This window comes from Phasianus colchicus, chromosome 1 (assembly GCF_987193195.1).
Source record: "Phasianus colchicus chromosome 1, bPhaCol1.hap1.1, whole genome shotgun sequence".
In the NCBI taxonomy this organism is placed as follows: domain Eukaryota; kingdom Metazoa; phylum Chordata; class Aves; order Galliformes; family Phasianidae; genus Phasianus; species Phasianus colchicus.
In genome coordinates, this window is record NC_143436.1 from 13695215 (window position 1) to 13709175 (window position 13961).

At 39.5% G+C, this 13961-nt stretch overlaps 1 protein-coding gene across 2 annotated transcripts in view; it reads right to left on the bottom strand.

Annotated features, from left to right (window-relative positions):
* The window catches only part of SLC26A5 (solute carrier family 26 member 5), a 32918-nt gene that overhangs the window by 15500 nt on the left and 3457 nt on the right, over window positions 1-13961 (bottom strand). For both annotated transcript variants that reach the window (XM_031595009.2, XM_031594928.2), the window contains 3 exons: window positions 5611-5824; window positions 3833-3972; window positions 486-596 (listed from right to left, as the gene is read on the bottom strand). In XM_031595009.2, the coding sequence (XP_031450869.2) occupies window positions 486-596; window positions 3833-3972; window positions 5611-5765 (406 nt within the window). In that variant the 5' untranslated portion in view covers window positions 5766-5824. The remainder of the gene's footprint in view (window positions 1-485; window positions 597-3832; window positions 3973-5610; window positions 5825-13961) is intronic.

Below are 13961 nucleotides of genomic sequence, written 5' to 3' on the forward strand. Positions count from 1 at the left end.
AAAATTTTGGCAGGTGTAAGGAACAGTTCTAGGCTTCCTTACTACTGCAAAGATCCATAGCATATTTTTTAGTCCCACAAGTTACTCCAATACCCAGCATCACTAAAGCTATTTAGATATCGAATGCAGACCTCTATGGTAAGTAAACATCATCCATTTTTCTATCTCAGTTTCTATTATGCAAATTAGAGACTCATGGCCAGACAGATAGTTGATAACAGAGATGAAATCATAGTTCAGGAGTTCATAGCACACGTTTCCAGACATAACCACACCCCTCTTGCCACAGCTCTTTATTCTTTCCTAAGCAGGATAGATAAATTAACAATAAAAAAACTTGCTCATGCTCAACACATTTGTGTATCACTTATTCCCTAAATGTGAGTTTACAGAAAACCACTACACTTTCTATTAATATAACTTAATTTTTAGAGCTTTGTTAGGCACAAACACACAAAGAACTTCAGTTATCCATACAGTTATACCTATTGATATATGCTTGGAGGTCCCAAAAAAAGTATACAGAAAGACAGGATAAAATGAAGAATATAGGCCAAATACTGGGGGAACAGCTGCCAGCAAAGCATAAGCTAAACCTAGAAAACAAACACAAATATGTATGTTAGCAGAAAAAAACAATTTCAAGAAAAAGGATTCAGGTCTACTAAAGCTGAACTCATCTAATATGAGCATTAGAGATGTATTACAGGTAAAGAGAAATCTTGCAGAGAATATTCTTAAATAAATACATGTAATAGTTTAAGACAGTGCCCAGAAACTTGAGTGATTTAATTCAGGAAACCACAAGTCTGTAACTACAGGCGTTGCAGATGTGCATGGGTATGTTTGTTTGTATGCACGTGTCTTTGTGGTTGGAAGTATTTCAAAACAGTTAACAAACACATTTTGTGTCTTTTGTTCTCAAAAAATTAGTGAACACTCCACCATTATAAATCCAGAACACATTTGATTTTTCTCCTCCTTTTTCTCCTCCTTTTTAATCAGACATGATTTTCATGGCATCTTACAACTGACTAAGCAGTTTCTTCCTCTCCTATTCCCAGAATGTGAGGGATTACATAACACTTCACACATCCATAAAACATGTTTCTGAGAGTATAAGAAACAAGGAAGCATTGTTTATGATCCATTAAGACAAAGAGCTTACAGTTCATATTCCTTCCGGTATATTCAGTAAATGAAATTGCTTTGTTATTAAGACATGCAGTCCCTTGCAGTTTAAGTGCAATCCACACTATTCCCATTTGTTGATGGAGCTGGCAAGCATGAGGATAAAGCTGTGAGAGAATAGCACTGAGGAAAGCCAGGGAGGGACTCCTCTCACAGTGCTCTCACTCCATGGGACTGTATGAGTGCTTACCATGGGACTGTGCTCACTAGCAAATGGTGTGCATCTCATGATATGGACAATAACTGTCTTGAGCAGTTCAGCAAATTCAGTAGTTTTACATGACTTGCACTAAAGAGAATGCTGTATCCTGGCTTGCTTTGTTCTCCAGTTCACCTAGACGAGTGCAGAGTCACAACACGCAAAGAAGCTGTGAGTTGCTACCACATTCTGGTGGACTGCTCCAGTCTGAATCTGAAAAGCTCAAAAGTCCATCACACTTATAGGATTCAGTGCTTTGCCCATAAAGGAGAGTTAGTGATACTCTACTCTCTCCACTAATGTATTTTTAAATCCAGAGACAAAGCATGAGATTATCCTAAAAGAACAGGCCAGGAAGGAATCTTCTGTGTCATCCAAGTAGTCTTGTACAATGCAGTAGCTCACAGGGGCTTGCTGATGCCCAAAATGTCCAAGACCTAACCAATCCAAGAATTCATATTCCTAGCAGAACTGGACTGATGATACTGTTATTTTCTTGCAGCAATGAGCTTTTAATTAAGTACTTTTGAAACTCACCTCACATGTACTCTCTGTCCCAGAGGCTATTTCACGCCAAGAGCATCAACAGAACATCCTGTACCATAACATCCTGGCCTTTAATATTTCAATGAACTTATCAGTAGAAGTGATTAGAACTAAAAAGCAGTGGTGTCAAAGTAGGAAGGTGGGTCTATGAATACCCTTTTATTCTCTTTCCTTTTCACTTGTACTGGCATTTTTTAAAATACTGTCAGTGCCAAGGAAATAAAGAGATATTGACATGAGAGGAGTTCACTGCTCAAACCTGGCAAGATTCCCAGGCTTCTCTGACCTCATTCTTGCCATAATGACATCCTTTCCAGAAAAACAGGAGTTCAACTTATGCCTTTTCAGAAAGGGAAAGATCAAGAGCAGTTCAAGGGTATGACTGCAATCACTGAAGAAAAGAATAATGTTTAGTTTAAAACAAAGTTACAACATTAAGTTTAAAGTTCACTGCTGACCACTTACATTTTAGTGCCCTTATCTAATCCATCACATAAACTGTGCCTCAGTATACACATGGTGATGTTTGTGCCTAATGCATGACAGATTTCTCTAATAGTTTACCACAGCACTGATCTGTTTAAGATAGAATCATAGAATAGAATCATAGAATGGCCTGGGTTGAAAGGACTATAATGATCATCTAGTTTCAACCCCTCTGCTATGTGATGTTTATGTTTGTACAAGGAAGAATCCTTAATTATAAACAAACAAACAAACAAACAAACCAAAAAAAAGCATAAATCTTGTAAGCTACATAATTAAAAAGGTCAATTGCACTGAGTTAGGATATTTCATTACCTTAATGGATCATCCCATAAAAATCTAGATTTCTGAAATTTACAGACTCATTCTTCAGACCTGCCTCAGCCTAAAGGGGAATGAGTGAGGCAGATATAGGAAATAAGCCAAAGCTTAATTAAACTTAAGTAAACTTATGTATGCTTCATTATCCTTAACATGAGAATCCCACTGGACTGGGCTCTTTTAAAAAAATCAAGGATCCTCTCTAATCTGAGAACCACTGGGACAGTAGCTGTTGTCATGACACTGCCATTCCCAAGTAATAGCACCCCATAATGACAACGCAGTAAAAATGATGCCAGTTTTTAACACTGCAGCAGTTCTGAAATTGCTGATAGTGTCAGACTTAACAAAAGGCTTCACTAGCCCAGTCACCAAGAACTAAAAAGAACAATGAATATAGTTTCCCTCTTATTCTTCTACAGAGTCTGCTGCAGCTTAAAAGCCTGGCTACATTAGGTGTGAAACATCCAACTAACTTAATGGAAAGTCCAAAGATTTTCATTCTTGTTATGTAAGTTTCTCTCGATTTATTTTCACCACGCCAACTGTTGCCCACTACTACGTCAGCACAGAGATGTATCTAATAGGTGATGTATCTAATAGGTGGTAGTAGCTTAAGCTGGTGGCTTCTATCCTTAAGACAGAAGTCTCCGATTTCTTGCACATTCTTCTCTGAATTATTTTAGTTTGGTTACTCTACAACAATTGCTCTCCTATGGAATATCCTGCCAGAACTACTGTTGAAGTATGATTCCTATTACGTCCATTGGATACACTCTGTGGGGAATTTCAACAACTTTCATGATGAGGAGGTAAGAAGATAATTAGATACATTAAGCACAGGTTTAAACATGCACTTAAACTAAACAGTTATTCTTTCAGAGATCACTGTATATTTTACAGTGGCATGCAATTTTGAGGGCATCCTCCTTACTGACTGGTCTGCTGAATGCTGTACTGACCTCCAGACACACAGCTGAAAGGCCCATGCCATTTTCATGGGCACCCATTCAGGAAGCCAATCACTAGCATAAAAGCAAACACAGAAACAGAAAAGCAGAGAATGAATAGATCCAGAAAGATACTCACCTTGAGGAAGCTGCATAACTCCAGTGCTTATACCTGAGATAATATCTCCTAATAAGTATTCCTTCACTGGGTAACGGGGAAGCCATTTTAAAATTGGTAAGAAACTGTAAAGATGAGACTTGGCTTTCTTAGAAGAGCAACTGAAAAGACAAAGCAGAAAGAAAGAGACACTAGCAGCTCAAAAAAAATTAAGATCTTTATTTTCTATGCAGTGTAACAGCTCCATTAAATGCAGACTCAGATTCCTGATTACAGTGTTTTCTGTACAAAGCTTAAACAACAACCAACCATGTTACTTCAGTCCTATATCACATTTTGGCCTCACAATTTTGTGAGACTGGAATTCTGAGGGAATTGAAACTGTTCAAGTCTATGCACAATGGGGCAGTCACACAACACTTCTGTCTGAGATCATTTGTCTAATAACAATCCCTGAGGATAACTTACTTTCAGATAGTGTTTTTCCCTCATAGATCTCAATGATCAATGTTTTTTCCTATTCTTACTTACTGTCTGGATGTTTTATACTTTTTATTATAACTTTTGACATTATTACACTTTTTTTCCCCCTGAATTATTTTACTAGTGCTTTTTAATATCACTGTTACCAACAGACTAATTTTAAAACTAACTGAAAATACAGTCCTCCTTTACATTGAAAGGAAAGGCACTGAAGTTAGCAATACTGATCTTTGTATCTTTTAGCAGAGTTATTAACCTTTTGAAACCCTGACCCATGACAAATGAATAGAGCCAAGAAATATCTCTCTCTATCCAGCACTACCATACACCATATGTTGATTCCAGTGTGGTAAGAAAGTTTAACCTTGTGTAAAAATATAACACTGGAAGCATATAAATGCTCCTCTGCGTAGAGAAACTGTGAGAGTACTGCAGAAATTTGTTAATAATCCCAAACTGCCATGGGGCTAAATGGCATAGTGAAGAAATTTATTGTTAAAGTGAGGGAAAAACTAATCATGCACACTTCTTGCAATTCCCTCTGCTCTGTAGATTTTGAACTACATAATTTTTACTTGGGACATTCTTTGGGAGTGGAATTCGGTGCCAATACCATTAGAACAGTCCTTCAATTAACCAAAGCAAATCTCTAAGCATCAAATCTTGGGGACACAAATATTTAACAGACAATTAGTCAGGCAGAACAACATTCTGGCAAGGAACAGAGTCAATTCTGCGGACGAAGCACTGATAAACATAAAGCTAATGAAAACTTATACTATATGAAGCTTTTCTTCACTATCCTCTGGCACTATGAAGCTAGAGTTGCACAGTTAAAGGCATTTTACACGTAACCATCTGATACTTAGATTGCAAGGTAGTTTGTTAAAATCTACAAAGTACCTCTATTAAATCTTCATTTGGCTAAAAACTTAAGTTCTACACAGCTGTCATTTACTCCAATTCTTCTGTGAAATGCTCATGTGAAGTGCAAATTTGGCTGTATTTCCATATAAGAAGGACAGACATTTTTTCTGGGTCCTATTAAGTTATATATTCCACTCCTATTCCGCATATTTTTCCTTTTCACTTTAATGAAGGTAATTCAACTAGGTTATCCAACAGTTTGTAATCCAGTTACATATTTACATATAAAAACACGTATACAGCTTCATCATAGTCTTGATGAATAATCAAACTAGAACTATTGCTATCTTGCAGGTTTCTTTGGAGGAACTACCACCTACGTGTATGAAAAGAAAAGAGAATTAGAATGGTTCCAACCAATAAAACAAACATAAGATGCAAAAGCTTACCGACAAGAGTGTTTAATTTTCTGCCTCAAACTCTGAGGTGTTCTTTCTCGTTTGTGCAGCTGTCCTTGCAAGATCTCTTGGTTATATATTGGTCTCTCCACACAATACTTCTGGTTTTGCTCAAGACACCCTCCACTTTCTTGAGCATCTTCCATAGCTGATTTCACTGAACAGCAGCCAAGGAAGAACAGCTCTACAATCTCCACAGCAAAACCTGGAGGTAGAGAAAAAAGGTTTGGTCAGTGAATGTCACTGTTTGAACCTCTCATTTGAAATTTCCTTTCTGAGAGTGCACTTTGACAAGCCAGGTAGCAGAATTGTGAATAAAGTTTAAAAGCACTAATTAGATGGTCAGTAACAGCAAATAAATAAATTACATTCATTATCTTTACTACTGGGAAACCATTATTTTTATGCTTCTCCTATGTAAAGAAAGCTTTTGCATTAACTACTCTGTAAATAATTGCAGAAATGCAAAAATGGAAGGGTATGTTTGGGCTTATCTGCCCTCTTCCTCCTCAGCTTCTAAAGGAAATGCGAATATCGAAGAGAGATTACTTTATTGCTGCTTACTCACAAACTGTAACACCCATCTCCAGAACACAGAACTTCAGTTTTAACAATGAAAAGCTACTTCCTTTTCCAGATAACCAGTGCCTCCTGCACCTCCACCCTGCTTCCTCCTCCCTCTTTCAGAGGCTTCTTTTTCCAGACAGCAAGTATCACTGCTTTCAAAGAACTGTTGTTTCAAGGCATGGTTTCTTCAGGTGGCAGTGGTGAGGTATTGAAACAGGCTGCACAAGGAGGTGGTGGAGATGTTCAGGAAAAGTGCAGATGCGGCACTTTGGGTCACAGTTTAGTGAGCACGGTGGTGACGGGCTGACAGTTGGATTAGATGGCCTTATTGGTCTTTTCCAGCCTTAATGACTTTATGATTCTATGATACTGCTGTTCTCAGTCCTACACCCACTAAAATGGAGTGCCACTGCCATAAACACCTGAACAGGTTCAGGACATGCTCTGCTCATTACTTAGCCCTGTGATGGCTACTTCTATAAACATAACTGAATCACAGTTATTCACAACCTGAACTCCGACCCATAATTCAGAACTCTCCTGGACTCTTCTTCTCTCCAGAGTGATACCCCTGGTCATTTTATATCCCATGCTTATGGGAGCAAAACGACAGAACCGCTACATCATTAAGTAGCGGCACTGGCTACATTTAGTGACATTTAACCACAGAAAGTGCACACAGATACAGTGAAGTGAAGCTTAGGAAAAAGTGAGTTCCAAACTGCTTTTAAAAATAAAAGACAGATTTCATTAAATTCTTGTAACCCAGAATTTGAGAAGAAATGACACTAATGTTTTTGACACACTGTAAATTAATAAGGAAAAAATACATATATTTTAAACTGATTCTTACCACGATTATTCTAATCTGGGTAGAGATGTTAGTTATGGTTTGATCCCTTTAGATAATGGAGTAAAGCCCTAATTGTGAACTAGGTCTTTGGGCTCAAGTCCAGCAGGATGTTTAAGTACATGTTTGCCTTTAACCGAGGGAGCTAACCCAGAGGTGCTTAGTTTTTGACTGTACATCAATACTTTCCTAGAAATGGGTCACTGCACAGAAATTAAACAAGCTCCACCTGAACTCCACCTGAATGCTCGAAGCTAACCACAACTGGTCCAATGTTCTGATTCAGAAAATACAGTCTGCCCAGAACTAATATTACTCCCAAAGCCTTTAGTCTGACAAAGGTGCTAGAATTTTCCACTCAAGGCTCATGTTAGCTTTGTACTCTTGAAATGCATTTTAAGTTCTTTCCCATCTTTACATAGCTTCAAGTCACTGAGAAGTCCGAATGACACATTATTCTCTTACATTATTACTAAGCAAACTGTAACTCTCAGATTTGAGTCTGGTCAACATTAGAACAGGATTATTCTACCACCTCCATGATACCAGATGTATCTTATCACATACTGCAAGCAATTACTTTCCATATTAAGATGTTAGCCAAAATATACATCTGTAGCACTTTTTTTTTTGCACCAAAGTCTATCTGCCCACAAATACCATTTCCCCGTTACACATCTTGCTCTGTTCCAGACAGTGAGACAGGCATGAACTCTAAAATAACTGAAATGTTAACTGCCCTAATGTAACAGCAGAGCACAAGCAACCCAGCAGCTTTCCAGAGTGCAGTGATTACAGTTTCCTGATAAAGGTTATGGAGATGCTGACAAGGGGACGTGCCCTGTTGGACCTGATGCTTACCAACAAGGAAGAACTTGTCATGAACATGAAGCTTGGGAGAAGCTTTGGCTCCAGTGCCCATGAGATAGGGGAGCTCAGGACCATCAAATCATAGAACAATTTGAGTTGGAAGGGGGACCTTTAAAGGTCGTGTGGAACAACTCCCTTGCAATGACCAGGGACACCTACAGCCAGATCGGAGCCCTGTTCAGCCTGACCTTGAATGTCTCTAAGGACGGGGCATCACCAGTCTCTCAGAGTGCCCTGTTCCAGTGCTTCTCTAAAAGGACCCTGAGTGTAACAAGACATATAGCTGAATCACAGTCCCAGGCCTCGGAAGAGCCATGGGATACAGTCACGGAGAGAAGGATCCTAGAGAGTTGGCTGATTGTCAAAGATCACCTCCAAATTCAAGAAATGTCCATCCCAATGAACATGAGTTCAAGCAAGAGTAGTAGAAGGACACTATGCTGTTCAGAAGCACCTTGATGGGATGGAGAAATGGGTAGGCAGGAACCTCACTGAGTTCAACACAGGGAAGCACAAAGTCCTGCCCGTGGGAGAAATTACTCCATGCACCTGTAAATGCTGGGATTTAATCATCTGGAAAGAAGCTGTGTAGATAAAGACAATATTACAACAGATAATATACATTGTCCACTGAATAGCTGAGGAGTCAGAGAGAGCAGCATTCTGTGACTGGTTCTGTGTCCTTCCAAATGTCTGTTTACCAACAGTATTATGATTTACCAATAGAGGTATGCAGGACTAACAAATTCAGACTCAGCCTTCACTCTCAGCATGCTCAAGGAAGAGGAAAAATAGCGAGATTCATTCCCATGAGGACACAGCATTACACAATGATTTCTGAAAACTCCCAGACCCTCAGCTTAAGGAAGAGAAAGGTGATCTTCCAGCATTTGTGAGCCTTACTTAATAGTGGAATACTGTTCTTGGACAACCTTTGAACTTCATAGCAAGGATAAAATTAACACGCTGCTAAGAAACACTGCCATTAATCTTATCAGCCAGATAAAAGTTAAGCTGAAGTAGCTAAAAGCTGTATGCAGAAGACTTAAGAGTTAGCAATTCTTTATCTGACTGATAAAGACCTGTTCTTATGTCTTTACTGCTACTATCAAATTGAAGGTGTCAAAGAAAAAAAAAAGGGAAGCAAATATCACTTTATAACACCATCACTAGTAATCAAGCGCTTTCTCTTCACAATTGTAGGTGATAAAGAAGAGTTGTAAAGCCATCTACACTGATCTTGCAGATGACAGTAATTTTTGATCCAATTTACATAAATAAGAATACAGCCATCAAATTTATAAGGACCTATATTTGGTTACTGTGGACACTCAAACACGTACAGTGGATATTTGCTCGTTCCTTACATTCAAAATACAATGTATGAAGGAAAAAAAAAAAAAGCTGGAGAAATGAAGAACAATGTACTGCACCACTATCACAGCCTCGAGAGGTTTATAATTTCAGAATGGGGCACTCCTGTTTCTAACCTCGTGTATCTAACATGAATGTACCTGAATCTGCCTACTACAACTCAAGGGGTTCAACAACAGATCCATTGACCTGCCTGTTCTAAAGGAGCAGAAAGCCTTCCTTCTGGTGGCTAAGCACAGAATGTTTTACAAGTTGGAAGCATGGGTGGAAATTACTAATACAGCATTATACTAGAGAAATGCACCTGTGCTGAGGAACTCCAAGTTTGATCATGAACTGCAAGTTTATCAAGTATTTAAGAACCTTTAAGATTACAAATAAAGGGGACTGCCACCAGCCAAAGGGCCTGTGGAATTCACTGTTCAGAAAATATGCTCCACCAAAGGTACACTGAAAAGCAGAGCTATTGCAGGGTCTGTTGCTAACATCCCAAGAGACAATTTTCAGAACCACGACTTTTCTCATTCCTTTCTTTTCTCTCCGACTTCATTCCTCAGGGCCTTTATGCCCTTTTACTTATCATCTTAAGTAATTATAAAATGATACCAAGCCAGAATTGAATTATTTTTTGAACAAGCACAATGCAGATATAAAATGACTGGGTGGGGTTGTACAGAACGAGTTTTCTTAGTTTCCTTGGACTGCACTTATCATCCTTGTTTCTCCTTTGCTACTCCCACTAAATACACTAATGAATAGATGTCTTAGAACTGCAGTCTTCTGGTAAAGCTTCACAAATTCAAAAATAACTTGTGAACCAAACAGAGCTTTCACTGCATAGGTGAAAGAAATGCAGAGGTTTTCACAGGAGCCTTTAAAAAAAATCTAATAATCAGGACCAATCCTGGCACAGCTTTCAGATAGAAAATTTCCATTCTTCTCCACATGGAAGGCTGGGATGCCTGCATAGACAGTGTTTCTTATGCGACAAAAGCTCCTCCACACCCACTTCAGTTGTACCACAGGAGCTATCAGCCCAACTGCACAAGTCCAGAGCAGCACAGGGATCAGCACTGGGACCAGGGAGGTCCCAGCTCACTCTGGGGGCAAGAGCACTGGGGCCTAGTGCTGGTGCAGGACAGCTATCACGAGCTGGGGAATCCTGATCAACCATACATGTATACAGATAACTGTTCCAGCAACTGGAGGAGGCCTCAGGGGTATATGCGACCAGCTGCCAGCAACTGGGGACACAGGGATGCAGCAGCTAGCAGTAGAGGGATCCACCTTGGAGATACAAACATATATGGACATATCTATTAATTTATACCTATTATCAATGTGGACCTCCTTCCTACTCAAACAGAGAAAGAGAATGAGATGGTTGGTGCTGTCTGTCTAAACTATGTGGCTGGTCATGCATACAAATATATTGTGTATGCTCTGTGTGCCTGCTGGGAATACACCTCTAGCCTTGGTACTCACGGGAGCTGGGGACGTGCAGCAGCAGCAACAGCCTCATCTGCCTCAATCTGCTGCGTTCAGCAAGATTTTCCCCTAACGAACTGATGTTTTACTCACTGAAAAGGATGTAATCATAAGATGTGAGGGGCTGAGATCCTTGTCTCAGAAAATAGTAACTAGCTAGATAATTTTAAAAAGACTATGAAACTTACCCCTTGTGCATAAAGAGGTATTTTATACTTCATGCTCCTTAAAGAAAAAATAAATAAATAATACTCGGGACTTTAGCCTCTAAAGATTTATCCCATGGATTATTTATTAGTATCTAACGTTATCTCTTATCAAATAGCAATCTTATGCTTGTTGTCAACAAGGTAATATTTTGGAAGCCTGTGACTGAGCTATTTAATCAGTTTCACATAAGGCAGACACCTGTGGCTTTGAGCAGTAAGCACTGGTCTCCCCTGCCAGATACAGATAAGGGATGGCTTGTTTCCAGTGCACACGCTTTGATCATATTTACACGGGTTCTCAAGGACACTGTTCTCATTTCTGTGTTTGTGGCTTTAGTGACATTGGGTATGAATCTGCAATATCCACCCCTTCGTAACTTCCCCTTTGAACTCCAGAAGCAGTAGCTACAGACAGCAAAATCAGACAAGTTAATCATAATGGTATCATGGCCAAAGACCGCTTTGTTGATCTTGAGCCAACTGATAAGGATGCACAGCCCTCTGTGCACCTCAGGTTGGGTAACCATTAGCTAGGTTCACTTCTGTGGGGGAAATTCACTGCCAAAAAAGATGTTTTGGAGCAGGCTTCATTGCAGCCATCCAGAAGAGAAAACATGGATCAACATCAAGCAGACATACCAGAATCATTTCTACAGTGCATGTAGCATTGGAGTACCAATGGTTTCCAGCTGAGCACTAGAACTGTTCATGACCTGGCACTCTTCATCCATCTTCTTCTAGCCAAGAGGAACAAGCACGCAGCAAACAAGTGCCTAATCATGTAGTGGGGTACAGTTACATCCTGCACTTTCTTCAGTGGAGAAAGAACCGAACAAGTCCTCCTATCATAGATTGATTCATCAACCCTGTTTACACACACACCACTAGCTTCCTAACTGACTACATCAAGTTAAAAATAAACAACAACAAGAAAGCAGAAGGTTGCTGTTTATAACCACAATAATTTCAGTGATCATATTTATAGTGCAAATGACTGAAGCCGTAGGGGAAGCTGAAGGGTAGCGAACCACACCGCGGTTACAGGAATAAATGACTGAGTTGGAAGGAGGGAAGAAAACAGGGTTTCAGATGTATAAATTGATATTCCAGTTTCACTGTTGACAACAAGGTGTGAAGTAACTATCTTATTAACTAACAGAGAATTTGAATTTTCCTAGGATCCTGTAAGGGAGGCTCTCTTCCTGGGGCTTTCAGAAAGGATTTGCCCCTCTGCAGAACAGAGTACAACTGCCGTGCTTGAAGAAATTCCCAAAGAACTGTTGTTTCTGAAAAAGCCAACATAAAGCTCCAGCACAGGGCAGATATTCTTTTGGGAAGTGGTACTGATAGCTATTTAATCAAGCTGCAATTCTCTTCCTAGACTTTTGAGAGAGAAGTTCAACTTCTGCATTCACGTGAGGATGCGTGTTCAGAAGAAACGGATAGTTCCTTGTCAGCTGATATTATAACACAGATTTTCAGGGTATGGTGTGCACTAGGTACCAAACTAAATCCCATACGAGCAGCAAGTAGGACTTGACTTATGACATATTCTGCCCCAGTTTAGGCAACTGCTAATTGGCTGAGATTCTGTTATCCAAGCAATAGCGTCTTCCTGACTCCTATGTACTTAAGGGTGTTGCCTCATGCTCTGAGGAGATTGCCAGGCAGTGGAAATGACTTTCCTCGACTTGTTGATATCAGGGTTATACACAAAGGCCACAAGTGTGTAGTGGCCAGTGCTGCTTGTTGCTGAAATACTTAAAATTCACAGTAAGAAAAACAAAGATGTACAGAGGTTTTTTGGTGCTTCACACCAGCGCCTGCCAGACTCACTTTATGCCTCAGCATTTCTTCTGTGGCTGATAACATAGCTCATAGAAAAAGAAATGTCTAATGCTTCCTGGGAGCTTAAACAACAGCTGACACATAATGAGTATGTCACAGTGCGGGTGATGGTTCTATGTCTGCTCTTTGCTACCCAAGGAAAACTCCTCATCTTGATCTACATAAAAAAAAGTTGTCCCACAATCACAACAGTGCAGTTAAGATGGGATAACATACAGAAATTGTCTCAGACTGACTCATTATCAGTTTGTGATGAACACCTTCTTATGTTGAAGTTTCCCACTGAAGAGAACAAAAACGATAAAATAACCTGCCAAACTCCTGCACTGACTGCTGTACTTTAACTTGATGAGGCTACTGAAGCACTGATTTTTCAGAAGCATTGGTAAGGTCTTCATTAATCAGCAGTGTTTATAAGGTAGAACTGAAAATATGTATATATTGCGAGAAGAAGATTCAGAAAATAGTGGTGCTCACCATTCAAGCACACAGGAAGGCCAGGAATCCACCTATTGAATCGTCACCTATACCAGATCAGTAAAAATATCAGTCTGTAGAGACAAAGAAGAGTCCTCCAACTGATTCCCAGCACAAATTGATTCCTTCAAGAAATAACCCAAACAAGACAATGACCTAGCAACTGAAAGAACAATATGAATGCCTGGGTGAGGATTGTCAAAGGAAAAGAAGAAAGGCTCATAGAGTTATTTTTCTGGCCTGACTTCCTCTTATAAGAATGTACTTTCAATACAAATGCATATACAGAAGCCCCAAGTCATGTGTTAGTAATATGGACACAAGTACAGCAGGATCTGGAGCACTGCAATATCAAAATATCATAAGCATCAATTTTAAACACGAAATAGAGAAAAAGAAAAAAACACAAACATAATACAGATCTGAAAATGAGCAAATAAGTACAGTGCAAAATTCCACAGTGAACTGTGAAACAGACCAGAGACAGGAGATACAGAAAGTAACAGAAAAAAAGAAGGGATTAGAAAACAATGTTGGAGTCAGAACTCTGTAGCTAGGGCACTATTCCAGTGAGCAGGACATGTGGGGCTAAACCTCAATGTGAGGAAGCAGCAACTGGACTCAGTTTTAGCTTTGTCCAGAAAAGGACTGTAAGCACA